Raw genomic sequence first — 14,693 nt, forward strand, 5'->3', positions numbered from 1 at the left:
TGATAGCCTCTATGGACATTAAAAGCAATATCGTGAATGAAGGATATGCTTAATAACTCCATGGTACATGCTCCAAAAAAATCCCACACTTGACATGTATGCTTATAATCAAGGCCTGAAGGTATCTCTATGACAACATTCAGTTGTAAATACAGCTCCACCTCGCCCTTGAGGCTTATATAAAAATTAAAAAAAATACCCCACATACGGTATTTTGCACAAAAAATGTACACTCATTCTAAGTGTGATGACTAAGTCATTTATGAATATTCTTTTAGTTTCCACCACTCAAATTGTTCACTGGCTTCACACCGATCCAAACGTATGTACGTTTCCATTTTGTTTTATTCATTTTTGATTGCCCCTTTGGACAATAAAAGTAACATTGTGCAATGAGTACAACGAGCGATGATGTATATATACACTTTTACAAAAAATACCAATCAGGGCAACTCATTGCCTAAAAATAAAAAAGGACGCTGATTTTTGCAGGTCTTAACAATCACCAAAACCCGTTGAGCTTGACACACACTGGCAAAAAAATATTCTACATGTAAACGTTTATTATGCCATTTTCAAAGAAATTTTGCTTCCAATATGCCAGTACCCCAACGTGCAAGTACCCCAACGTGCAAGGACTCCAACGTGGCCCGGGCTGCGAGGGCCCTTTATAGCTGCTCGCAGCTCTAGTTATTAGGGCCCGAGCAGCGACCGCTGCGAGGTCCCTATTGTTTTTGTAAAAATTATTATTATTATTATTATTATTATTATTATTATTATTATTATTATTCTTCTTCTTCTTCTTTATTCTCCGCAAACGATCGCGATTTTGGGTACCTAAACATTCACGAAAACTCACCAAACTTTGCACACTCCTCAGGCCCGGCGAAAAATTTGATATTATGAAGTCGTCATAACAACGCAACTCTATAGCGCCCCCTAGCATAGAAAAATAAAAACCGAGGCCGGCACGTTTGAGCTAGAGCAACGAAAATTGGCAGGCACGTGTAGCACCCCGAGACGCACAAAAAAGTCTATTGGGACCATGTAGCTAAAATGTACAGGAAGTGAGCTATGAATTTTTTTATGTCCAATTTTGGCCTATTTTGGCACATTCACTGTGGTCATGCTTTTTCCCCCTTTGCAAACATTTTTCATCCAATTGACTTCAAACTTGGCATTTATCATCTCAAGACCTGAGAGAACAACTGGGCAAAACATCTTGCCCTTTCGAAATACTATATGACGGGGGCGGGGCATCAAATATTGCCTTTAAAATTTCATTTGTCCAGAAAGAGCAAATGCTTAATAACTCCCATGTTCAAGCTCCAAAAAATCTCAAACTTCTCAGGCAACGTAATAGTCACAGCCTGAAAACATTTATATGATAAAATTCAGTTATACATATAGCGCCACCTAGTGGTAACAATAAATGTCATACTTTACGTTTTTAGCTACTGTGCCGAGCTCTTTGAAAGGATCCAGTTGAAAATTGGTCAGAAAAGCCTTAAGATGTTGATCATGCCCCACACCGAATAGTGTAACTTTTCGCCAAAGGGCGTGGCCGCTAAGGTAACGCAAAGTCTGAAGATTTTTCGTGACAACAAAAGCTGCATGAACTTGGCCCAGATGATCCAATCTTCTCAAAATTTCACACATTTGATGAGAGTCCAGCCCTAAAGACATCTACGAACTTATATTTCATCTTACTGATAGCGCCACCTAGTGGCATTTTTTTTTTTTAACGAATTTTCTTCTACGTTTTTCTCCAAACACGTTAACTGGACCTACCTCATATTTGCTCAGATGAGGGTTTCGGCCTTCATGGTGTCACAACACGAAGGTTGTGAGTTTTCGTGAATTGCTGTGGGCGTGGCTAAGCGCTGTTCGCCAAGAAAACAACGCCAGTTTTGAGGGTCTAAACATGCACAGAAACTCATGAAACTTGGCACACACATCTGGCCTGGTAAAATGAGCAATATTTTATTGTTGATTGTGCTATTTTTACAAAAATGACTCAATAGCGCCCCCTAGAAATTTTTAACGAAGCAGCCCCGGTTGTACGTTTAAGCAAGAACGACGAATATTTTTAGGTGTATGAGGGAGCCCAAGACCTACAAAAAAGTCTCTTGGGCCTACATGCTAAAATGAACAGGAAGTGAGCTACGAATTTTTGAATGTCCCATTTTTGACGATATTTGCACATTTACAGGGGGCATACTTTTGCCCACTTCTCCTACACGTTTCATCCGACTGACTTCAGACTTGACCTGGACCATGTCAAGACCTGAGCCAACGACAGGGGGGAAAATCTTGACTTTTCGAAATACTATATGATGAAGGCGGGGCATCAAACTTTGTGTTTCGAACTGAAAAAGGATATGCTTAATAACTTCCCAGTACATCCTCCAAAAAATCCCAAACTTGACATGTATGCTCATAGTCAAGGCCTGAAGGTATCTCTATGACAACATTCAGTTATATATGCAGCGCCACCTAGCCCTTGAGGCAAAACAAAAAAATACCCCACATACGGTATTTTGTACAAAAAATGTAAACTCATTCTAAGTGTGATAACTAAGTCATTTATGAATATTCTTTTACTTTCCACCACTCAAAATTTTCACTAGCATCAGACCTATCCAAACATACGTATTTTTTATTTAGTTTTATTTATTTTTGATAGCCTCTATTGACGTTAAAAGCAGTAACGTGAATGAAGGATATGCTGAATAACTCCCCGGTACATGCTCCAAAAAATCCCACACTTAACATGTATATTTATAGTCAAGGCCTGAAGGTATCTCTATGACAAAATTCAGTGATAAATACTGCGCCACCTAGTCCTTGAGGCATTAAAAAAAAAAAAAAAAAAAAAAAAAAACCACGGTATTTTGAACAAAATTTGTGAACTCGTAAGTGTTATAACTAAGTCATTTATGAATATTCTTTTACTTTCCACTACTCAAGATGTTCACTGGTATCAGACCGATCCAAACAACAGTAGTTTTTTTATTCAGTTTCATTTTTTTTGATCGCCTCTATGGACAATAAAAGCAACATTGTGCAATGAGTACAAGCGATGATGGGTATACATACTTTTGCAAAAAAAAAAACAGTCAGGTCAACTCATTCCCTAAAAATAAAAAATGAAGCTGATTTTTGCACATGTTGACAATCACCAAAACACATTGAGCTTGTCACACACATCACACCTGGCAAAAAAAAAATCACATGTAAAGGTTTGTCATGCCATGTTCAAAGAAATTTTGCTCATAATGTGCCAGTACCCCAACGTGCGAGTACCCCAACGTGCAAGTTCCCCAACGTGCAAGTACCCCAACGTGGCCCGGGCTGCGAGGGCCCTTTATAGCTGCTCGCAGCTCTAGTTATTATTATTATTATTTATTCTCCGCAAACAATCTCATTTTTGAGGACCTAAATATTTACGAAAACTCACCAAACTTTGCACACTCTTCAGGCCCGGCGAAAAATTTGATATTCTGCCGTTGTAATAACTATGCGACTCTATAGCGCCCCCTAGCGTAAAAAAAATAAAAACCAAGCCTGGCACGTTTGACCGAGAGCTACGAAAGTTGGCAGACACGTGTAGCACCCCGAGACGCACAAAAAAGTCTATTGGGACCATGTAGCTAAAATGTATAGGAAGTGAGCTATGAATTTTTTTATGTCCAATTTTGGCCTATTTTGGCACATTCACTGTGGTCATGCTTTTTCCCCCTTTGCAAACATTTTTCATCCAATTGACTTCAAACTTGGCATTTATCATCTCAAGACGTGAGAGAACAACTGGGCAAAAAATCTTGCCTTTTCGAAATACTATATGACGGGGGCGGGGCATCAAATATTGCCTTGAAAATTTCATTTGTCCACAAAGAGCAAATGCTTAATAACTCCCATGTTCAAGCTCCAAAAAATCTCAAACTTCTCAGGCAACGTAATAGTCACGGCCTGAAAACATCTATATAATAAAATTCGGTTATACATATAGCGCCACCTAGTGGCAACAATAAATGTCATACTTTACGTTTTTAGCTACTGTGCTGAGCTCATTGAAGGGATCCAGTTGAAAATTGGTCAGAAAAGCCTTAAGATGTTGATCATGCCCCACACCGAATATTGTAACTTTTGGCCATAGGGCGTGGCCGCTACGGTGACGCAAATTCTGAAGATTTTTTGTGACAATAAAAGCTGCATTAACTTGACCGAGATGATCCTATCTTCTCAAAATTTCACACATTTGATGAGAGTCCAGCCCTAAAGACATCTACGAACTTATATTTCATCTTACTGATAGCGCCACCTAGTGGCAATTTTTTTTCTTACGAATTTTCTTCTACGTTTTTCTCCAAACACGTGAACTGGACCGACCTCATATTTGCTCAGATGAGGGTTTCGGCCTTCACGGTGTCACAACACGAAGTTTGTGAGTTTTCGCGAATTGCTGTGGGCGTGGCTAAGCGCTGTTCGCCAAGAAAACAACGCCGGTTTTGAGGGTCTAAACATGCACAGAAACTCATGAAACTTGGCACACACATCTGGCCTGGTACAATAAGCAGTATTTTATTGTTGTTTGTGCTATTTTTGAAAAAAATACTCAATAGCGCCCCCTAGAAATTTTTAACGAAGCAGCCCCGGTTGTACGTTTAAGCAAGAACGACAAATATTTTTAGGTGTATGAGGGAGCCCAAGACCTACAAAAAAGTCTCTTGTACCCATATGCTAAAATGAACAGGAAGTGAGCTACGAATTTTTGAATGTCCCATTTTTGACGATTTTTGCACATTTACAGGGGGCATACTTTTGCCCACTTCTCCTACACGTTTCATCCAACTGAGTTAAGACTTGACCTGGACCATGTCAAGACCTGTGCCAACGACAGGGGGAAAAATCTTGACTTTTCGAACTACTATATGATGAGGGCCGGGCATCAAAATTTGTGTTTCGCACTGAAAAAGGATAAGCTTAATAACTCCCCGGTACATCCTCCAAAAAATCCCAAACTTGACATGTATGTTTATAGTCAAGGCCTGAAGCTATCTCTATGACAACATTCAGTTATATATGCAGCGCCACCTTGCCCTTGAGGCATGAAAAAAAAAATACCCCACTTACGGTATTTTGTACAAAAAATGTCAACTCAACTTCAAGGACGCATCTGTTGAGGAAGGACGCATCTGTACTTGCTCCTGCACTCGCTCGTGAATCTAACTACTTGTTGATTTTTGCATTGGGATTTGTAACTACATTGTTGCAGAATGCCTGGCGGAAAAAGAGCCGACGAGATTGAGGAGATAAAATCTTCTCTTAAAAAAACTCAGTGGAATGGTTGCCGAATTACTTGAAATGAAGAAGAGCATTGAGCCACTTCTTCAGGAAATACAGCAATTGAAGAAAGAGACACAGGAAAAAGATCGACGCATTGTTGCCTTGGAACAAAAAGTGGATGATTTGGAACAAAATCTTCGTATCAACGATGTGATAGTCACCGGTATCAAGACCAAGCCGCGCCGTGGCCCTTTGAGAGCTGCGGCGAGCACGAGCACGGAAGATTCTGACCAATATTCAGGGAACGAGACTGTGGAACAGCAAGTGACACTTCAACTCAGAGATTTGGGATTAACTGTTGATCCTGCGCACATTCAGATGTGCTTTTCGCTTCCAACTGGAGGGACACGACCACCGGCAGTTCTGATCAGGTTTGTTGACAGAAAGAAAAAGATTGCTCTTCTGAGAGACCGTCACAAGCTTCGTGGGAAACATGTCTACATCAACGAAAACCTCACCAAACGGAATGCTGACATCGCCAAAAAAGCTCGACAAATGAGAAAGAATGGACTTATCGAAAGCACGTGGACAAAAGACTGCCGAATTTTTATTCAAACTAAAGATAACTCTGGTCAACTAAAAACACGAATCGTGAAAGGAGCTGAGGAATTGGCAGCGCTTGAGAGACAACAGTAATTCACAATATCACAACAACAACAACAACATCACTAATTACCCAAAGCTGGAGTTGTATATGATTATTTGCTGACTTTGCCAAGGCTAACTCTTGTTTATACACCTGCATTGATAACATGTATTGCTGTTCCCGTTTGAATCTAAATATTGTCTGGCTCGAATTCCGTTTGGACATTTGTTGTAACAGTCAAGGCTACATGATAAGGCTGTATTGTGGCTCCAATGAATCTGCTGTCAATACGCAAAATGGGGGTTGGTGGTCTGGTTCCTGGAATGCAGCTGGCGTGGGCCGCTCTGCTGGGTGAGCGAGGCTGGGCAGCGCACAGGAGTCATCAGATCCACAACATGCTAGCAACCAGTGGTGCTACCTGACCAGAATCGAGTGCTTAAATTGCTTGAAAGCAATGGGCCGAATGCAAGCCGATCTACTCTTCTGGAAAGCACAACATGTGTGAAAGCTGATCCGAGGTCAGCGAAGACCCTACTGGTGAAAGAGAAGAATTGCGCTTGCCTTGGCTGCTCGCCTGGCGGGGTGGGCTTGCTGGTGGCGTCTGGGGACCGACTCACCAGTTCTAAATGACTGGGACTAGCCACAATCTACACACGGACATTCAAGAAGAACTGAGCGAGCAGTGTCTGGGATAGTATGGGATGGATAACGATAAAAATTAATGTCTATTCTAAATAATGTATATGATTGATGAGTTATAGTAATGGGTCGATGGGGACGGGTCTCGAATAAGCTTCGGCTTCTACCCGTCAGCCCTTCTTTCGGACGTCAATGTTGCAAATGATGTGATGTGATTGATGTAAACTGTAATGTGTCCGAAAGGAAAAAATGAATAAACTAAACTAAACTAAACTAAACTAAGTCATTTATGAATATTCTTTTAGTTTCCACCACTCAAAATGTTCACTGGCATCAGACTTATCCAAACATATATATATTTTTATTTATTTTTGATAGCCTCTATGGACATTAAAAGCAATATCGTGAATGAAGGATATGCTTAATAACTCTACGGTACATGCTCCAAAAAAAATCCCACACTTGACATGTATGCTTATAATCAAGGCCTGAAGGTATCTCTATGACAACATTCAGTTATAAATACAGCGCCACCTAGCCCTTGAGGCTTATATAAAAAAATAAATAAATACCCCACATACGGTATTTTGTACAAAAAATGTACACTCATTCTAAGTGTGATAACTAAGTCATTTATGAATATTCTTTTAGTTTCCACCACTCAAATTGTTCACTGGCTTCACACCGATCCAAACGTATGTACGTTTCCATTTTGTTTTATTCATTTTTGATTGCCCCTTTGGACAATAAAAGTAACATTGTGCAATGAGTACAACGAGCGATGATGTGTATATACACTTTTACAAAAAAATACCAATCAGGGCAACTCATTGCCTAAAAATAAAAAAGGACGCTGATTTTTGCAGGTCTTAACAATCACCAAAACCCGTTGAGCTTGATACACACACTGGCAAAAAAATATTCTACATGTAAACGTTTATTATGCCATTTTCAAAGAAATTTTCCTTCCAATATGCCAGTACCCCAATGTGCCAGTACCCCAACGTGCAAGTACCCCAACGTGCAAGGACCCCAACGTGGCCCGGGCTGCGAGGGCCCTTTATAGCTGCTCGCAGCTCTAGTTCTTCTTATTATCTTCTTCTCCACAAACAGACGCATTTTTGAGACACTAAACGTGAATGAAAACTCACCAAACTTTACACATGCGTCAGGCCTGGCGAAAAAGTTGATATTTTAAAGTCGCCATACATGATAACATAAAAATGGCTCCTTAGCGCCCCCTACATAGGTTAAACGGATCCCTGTCCCGCTACGATTGTCCTACGGCTCTGAAAATTGTGTGGCACCTGTAGCATATCCAGATGAACAAAAACCTCTTTGATATGTGTACCCTAAAATAGACAGGAAGTGAGGTATGATCATTTCAATGTCCAATTTTGGCCCATTTTTGCACATTTACAGGTGTCATACTTTTGCCCGCTTCTCCTGCACGGTTAACCCGATTGACTTCAAACTTGGGCTGTACCATCTCAACACCTGGGACAACATCATGGTAAAAAATCTAAAGTTTTTGACATAATATATGACGGGGGCGGGGCATCAAATTTAGAGTTTAAAAATTCTTACTTAACGAAGCATTGCCGGTTGTACGTTTAATCTAGAGCTATGAAAATTGGTACACATATGCAACAGACTATGACCTACAAAAAAGTCTGTTGGTACCATATGCTAAACCTAACATGAAGTCCGCCATTTTGATTTACTTTGGAACGTGTTGCCATTTTTTTGGCCATTTCATAGGGGTCTTATTTTAACAAACTCCTCCTACAGAGTTTATCCGATCATCTTCAAACTTGGTGTGATTCATCTTAAGATGTTGAAGATGAAAAGTTATTGAAAGCTTTTTATTTCGTCGCACGCTGTGTTCGTGGCATGCACTGTTTGCAAAGGAAAAAATTCCTGAATGAAGCATTCCCGGTTGTACGAAGCAGCTAGAGCTACGGAAATTTGGAAACATATGTAACAGTACCCCAACATGCAAGTACCCTGACATGCAAGTACCCCAACGTGGCCCGGGTTGCGAGGGTCCTCTATAGCTGCTCGCAGCTCTAGTTGTTTTTTTAATTGCATTACAGAAAATAAAGGACTTTATCACAATATTCAAATTTTATGAGACAGTCCTGTATATTCTAATGTATTGACACACCTGTATACATAGTGCAAAAAGCATTAACATTATACCACCATTTTTTAAATCACAAAAACAGTTAAGAAAATATCTTGTTTCTTTTATATAATAAACACAACGGGATCACTGCCGCATCTTCCACTACAACTCTGATGCAGGATTTGTTTTTACAAAAGAGGAAGAAAAGGAATTTTAACTTTTACGATGGTAATTTGGAATCATATAGGTCTGTCCAGTCAGTACACGTTACTCACTACTTCTGGTGGCAACTTACGAGTGTCAACAGTCTCCTGGATTGGAATGAAGCCCACAGGAAGGGTGTCCTTTATATCGATCAGCTTCATGTCAACAAGAACATTTCCTAGATGGCTCTGGAAGTACAGGAAAGAAAAAAAGAGAAGCGAGATAAACAGAGATTTAAAAAAAAAAAAAAAAGTACTAGAAAACATCTTAACACTCGGGTTAGAGGTTTTTTTTAATACACAGAACCAATGAGCCAAAATTTGGCTCACATTGGAAGTGTGCTATCTAAGTCATTTATGAATAAATATAAATATAAATATATATATATAGTGATCACATTTAAAAGAGCATAAAGTGAAAATATGTGGCGATATTTGTGACGTATGCAGGAAGACTTTGACGCATCAAAGAAGCAGCGTTTCCGGCGTCGTATGAAATACACAACATCGAACATTCTGTTAGAAATACAGCGCCACCTAGCCATTGAGGCATAAAAAAAATACCCCACAATCATTCTAAGTGTGAAAACCAAGTCATTTTTACTTTCCACCACTCAAAATGTTCATTGGCATCAGACCTATCAAAACATATGTACTTTTTATTTTGTTATTAGGGCCCGAGCAGCGACCGCTGCAAGGTCCCTATTGTTTTTGTAAAAATTATTATTATTAGGGCCCGAGCAGCGACCGCTGCGAGGTCCCTATTGTTTTTCGTTCGAATTATTATTATTATTATTATTATTATTACTATTCTCCGTAAACGATCGCGATTTTGGGTACCTAAACATTTACGAAAACTCACCAAACTTTGCACACTCCTCAGGCCCGGCGAAAAATTTGATATTATGAAGTCGTCATAACAACGTGACTCTATAGCGCCCCCTAGCATAGAAAAATAAAAACCAAGCCCGGCATGTTTGAGCTAGAGCAACGAAAATTGGCAGGCACGTGGAGCACCCCGAGACGCACATATACGACAATTTTTTTTCTTATGAATTTTCTTCTACGTTTTTCTCCAAACACGTTAACTGGACCTACCTCATATTTGCTCAGATGAGGGTTTCGGCCTTCATGATGTCACAACACGAAGTTTATGAGTTTTCGCGAATTGCTGTGGGCGTGGCTAAGCGCTGTTCGCCAAGAAAACGACGCCAGTTTTGAGGGTCTAAACATGCACAGAAACTCATGAAACTTGGCACACACATCTGGCCTGGTAAAATGAGCAATATTTTATTGTTGATTGTGCTATTTTTACAAAAATGACTCAATAGCGCCCCCTAGAAATTTTTAACGAAGCAGCCCTTGTTGTACGTTTAAGCAAGAACGGCAAATATTTTTAGGTGTATGAGGGAGCCCAAGACCTACAAAAAAGTCTCTTGGACCCATATGCTAAAATGAACAGGAAGTGAGCTACGCATTTTTGAATGTCCCATTTTTAACGATTTTTGCACATTTACAGGGGGCAGACTTTTGCCCACTTCTCCTACACGTTTCATCCGACTGAGTTAAGACTTGACCTGGACCATGTCAAGACCTGAGCCAACGACAGGGGGAAAAATCTTGACTTTTCGAAATACTATATGATGAGGGCGGGGCATCAAAATTTGTGTTTCGCACTGAAAAAGGATATGCTAAATAACTCCCCGGTACATGCTCCAAAAAATCCCAAACTTGACATGTATGTTTATAGTCAAGGCCTGAAGCTATCTCTATGACAACATTCAGTTATATATGCAGCGCCACCTAGCCCTTGAGGCATGAAAAAAAAAATACCCCACTTACTGTATTTTTACAAAAATTGTAAACTCATTCTCAGTGTGATAACTAAGTCATTTATGAATATTCTTTTACTTTCCACCACTCAAAATGTTCACTGGCATCAGACCTATCCAAACGTACGTATTTTTTATTTAGTTTTATTTATTTTTGATAGCCTCTATGGACGTTAAAAGCAGTATCGTGAATGAAGGATATGCTTAATAACTCCCTGGTGCATGCTTCAAAAAATCCCAAACTTGACATGTATATTTATAGTCAAGGCGTGAAGGTATCTCTATGGCAAAATTCAGTTATAAATACAGCGCCACCTAGTCCTTGAGGCATAAAATAAAAAAAAAACACTTACGGTATTTTGAACAAAATTTGTGAACTCATTATAAGTGTAATAACTAAGTCATTTATGAATATTCTTTTACTTTTTCCACTACTCAAGATGTTCACTGGTATCAGACCGATCCAAACATATGTACTTTTTTATTTTGTTTTATTTATTTTTGATAGCCTCTATGGACAATAAAAGCAACATCGTGCAATGAGTACGAGCGATGACGGGTATATATACTTTTGCAAAAAATACCAATCAGGTCACCTCATTCCGTAAAAATAAAAAAGGACGCTGATTTTTGCAGATCTTAACAATCACCAAAACTCATTGAGCTTGACACACACATCACACCTGGCAAAAAAAATCCACATGTAAAGGTTTATCATGCCATGTTAAAAGAAATTTTGCTCCTAATGTGCCAGTACACCAATGTGCGAGTACCCCAACGTGCAAGTACCCCAACGTGCAAATACCCCAATGTGGCCCGGGCTGCGAGGGCCCTTTATAGCTGCTCGCAGCTCTAGTTAGGGCCCGAGCAGCGACCGCTGCGAGGTCCCTATTGTTTTTGTAAAAATTATTATTATTATTATTATTATTAGGGCCCGAGCAGCGACCGCTGCGAGGTCCCTATTGTTTTTGTAAAAATTATTATTATTATTATTATTATTATTATTATTCTTTATTCTGTATGTTTTTTATGTATTGTATGTTTATCGTCAAGGCCTGAAGTTATCTCTATGACAACATTCAGTTATATATGCAGCGCCACCTAGCCCTTGAGGCATGAAAAAAAAATACCCCACATACGGTATTTTGTACAAAAAATGTAAACTCATTCTAAGTGTGATAACTAAGTCATTTATGAATATTCTTTTACTTTCCACCACTCAAAATGTTCACTGGCATCAGACTTATCCAAACATATATATATTTTTATTTATTTTTGATAGCCTCTATGGACATTAAAAGCAATATCGTGAATGAAGGATATGCTTAATAACTCCACGGTACATGCTCCAAAAAAAATCCCACACTTGACATGTATGCTTATAATCAAGGCCTGAAGGTATCTCTATGACAACATTCAGTTATAAATACAGCGCCACCTAGCCCTTGAGGCTTATATGAAAAAAAAAATAAAACACCCCACATACGGTATTTTGTACAAAAAATGTACACTCATTCTAAGTGTGATAACTAAGTCATTTATGAATATTCTTTTAGTTTCCACCACTCAAATTGTTCACTGGCTTCACACCGATCCAAACGTATGTACGTTTCCATTTTGTTTTATTCATTTTTGATTGCCCCTTTGGACAATAAAAGTAACATTGTGCAATGAGTACAACGAGCGATGATGTGTATATACACTTTTACAAAAAAATACCAATCAGGGCAACTCATTGCCTAAAAATAAAAAAGGACGCTGATTTTTGCAGGTCTTAACAATCACCAAAACCCGTTGAGCTTGATACACACACTGGCAAAAAAATATTCTACATGTAAACGTTTATTATGCCATTTTCAAAGAAATTTTGCTTCCAATATGCCAGTACCCCAATGTGCCAGTACCCCAACGTGCAAGTACCCCAACGTGCAAGGACCCCAACGTGGCCCGGGCTGCGAGGGCCCTTTATAGCTGCTCGCAGCTCTAGTTAGGGCCCGAGCAGCGACTGCTGCGAGGTCCTTATTGTTTTTCGTTCGAATTATTATTATTATTATTAGGGCCCGAGCAGCGACCGCTGCGAGGTCCCTATTGTTTTTGTAAAAATTATTATTATTATTATTATTATTATTATTATTATTATTATTCTTTATTCTCCGCAAACGATCGCGATTTTGGGTACCTAAACATTCACGAAAACTCACCGAACTTTGCACACTCCTCAGGCCCGGCGAAAAATTTGATATTATTAAGTCGTCATAACAATTCGACTCGATAGCGCCCCCTAGCGTAGAAAAATAAAAACCAAGCCCGGCACGTTTGAGCTAGAGCAACAAAAATTGGCAGCCACGTGTAGCACCCCGAGACGCACAAAAAAGTCTATTGGGACCATGTAGCTAAAATGTACAGGAAGTGAGCTATGAATTTTTTAATGTCCAATTTTGGCCTATTTTGGCACATTCACTGTGGTCATGCTTTTTCCCCCTTTGCAAACATTTTTCATCCAATAGGTCGCTTGCACATCGTAATGCATCATGGGAGTTTTTCCTTCGGGCGCCATATTGGGTGTCCGCCGGTTCACAAGGTACACTCGCGAGTTACACGGTAGAGCTTATCAACCTGATGTAATTTTCGCAGTATTTTCACGATTTACCGGAAGATCAAAAACAACGATACAGGCAGAAGGTGTCTCTGTGTGGCGGGATTGATCCTAATTACGTCCTGACCAAGGGTGATTTTTTTTTTGACGGAGAAAGCTTGCTGGCCAAATGTGACATCTCTGGACATCTTTCCCTACCTCGTGTTGACAACATGCTCCATAACACGCCAACAAATCCTTGGAGGCTTACAATTATTTTGTAAGCGGGTGGATACAGAGTGTAAACTTTAACATCGCATCAGAAGAAACGGTTGCTGTTGCACGTAAGTAAACCACATGGTGTTGGTAATTCTGCACACAAAAATGTTGATTTGTTCTCAGGCTTCCTGTTATCATTGTGTTTACATGCACAGCTGGGTTTACCTGATGTGGTTTTTCTAATCATTTTATAACAGGCAAATATGGCAGAGCGTATAAGAATAAAAAGTAACTATGCACAGCCTCCCCGTGGCTTAATTAAATTTAATGCTACCCTTTCACTAGTTACATGTTACTTAATCAACTTACTCTAAATGGTTAAGGTTAACCACTCTCAGAGGACGTATTTTTAGTTTCAGTTTCCAGTACAATAAAACGTGTTCATGGTAACTACTGAGCATACTGACAGCTTTTCTTATGATCTCACGGTTAAGGAGGCTGTCACAACACCCAATTTCTGTCTGGTGCCGGATGGCAACAATTCCCATCACTTGTCACAACAACACCAATATTATTACCAGGTATGTATGGCTTTACTTTTTGTAGTTTCTTCTTTAATTCTATGTTTCATATTTTCATTACAATGTTTGTAATATTTTCAGATTCAGGCACAGATGAGTTTAACTGGACGGACTTCTGCGACTTTGTGGTGTGGACAAAGTGTGATTGAGCGAGTCCACCCAGATCGCTCGTTTTGGCCAGCTGGAAAAGCCAGATTTTTTTTCCCCCAAAGTCCCCTCCTTACCTGAACTGCTCGGGAGAGCATTTACTAGATCAGCAGTGGACTTCCAGTGTTCCTGCTCAGCCGCTGTCACCTACCACTTGCTCATGTACTTCAAAGATGCGGAATAAAGTAGTTTTTTGTGCTGCAGCAGATTGTAAAATCAAATATCACTTGAAGTGTGCCAATCTAGACTGCCAAAAGGACAGTGGTTTTGTGACAAGTGTGAAACAAGGATTATTGGGAAAACTGTAACACAGTACTGGTACTTGTCTTACATTAAACAAATTTAAAAGAGAGCAACTTTTTCCTCTGTACATAGCATAATGAAAGTCATTGCGTACCCCATCAACATTACATCATACCGTCATCTCAGGATGG

The 14,693-nt window shown here is 39.6% G+C and overlaps 1 protein-coding gene across 5 annotated transcripts in view; it reads right to left on the bottom strand.

Moving 5' to 3' along the window:
* Window positions 1–14,693, bottom strand: part of mvb12ba (multivesicular body subunit 12Ba) — a 440,949-nt gene that overhangs the window by 259,256 nt on the left and 167,000 nt on the right. For all 5 annotated transcript variants that reach the window (XM_077498197.1, XM_077498198.1, XM_077498195.1 and 2 more), the window contains one exon: window positions 8,998–9,094. In XM_077498197.1, coding sequence (XP_077354323.1) covers window positions 8,998–9,067 — 70 coding nt within the window. In that variant the 5' untranslated portion in view covers window positions 9,068–9,094. The remainder of the gene's footprint in view (window positions 1–8,997; window positions 9,095–14,693) is intronic.

The sequence above is a fragment of the Festucalex cinctus genome, chromosome 15 (assembly GCF_051991245.1).
Source record: "Festucalex cinctus isolate MCC-2025b chromosome 15, RoL_Fcin_1.0, whole genome shotgun sequence".
Lineage (NCBI taxonomy): Eukaryota > Metazoa > Chordata > Actinopteri > Syngnathiformes > Syngnathidae > Festucalex > Festucalex cinctus.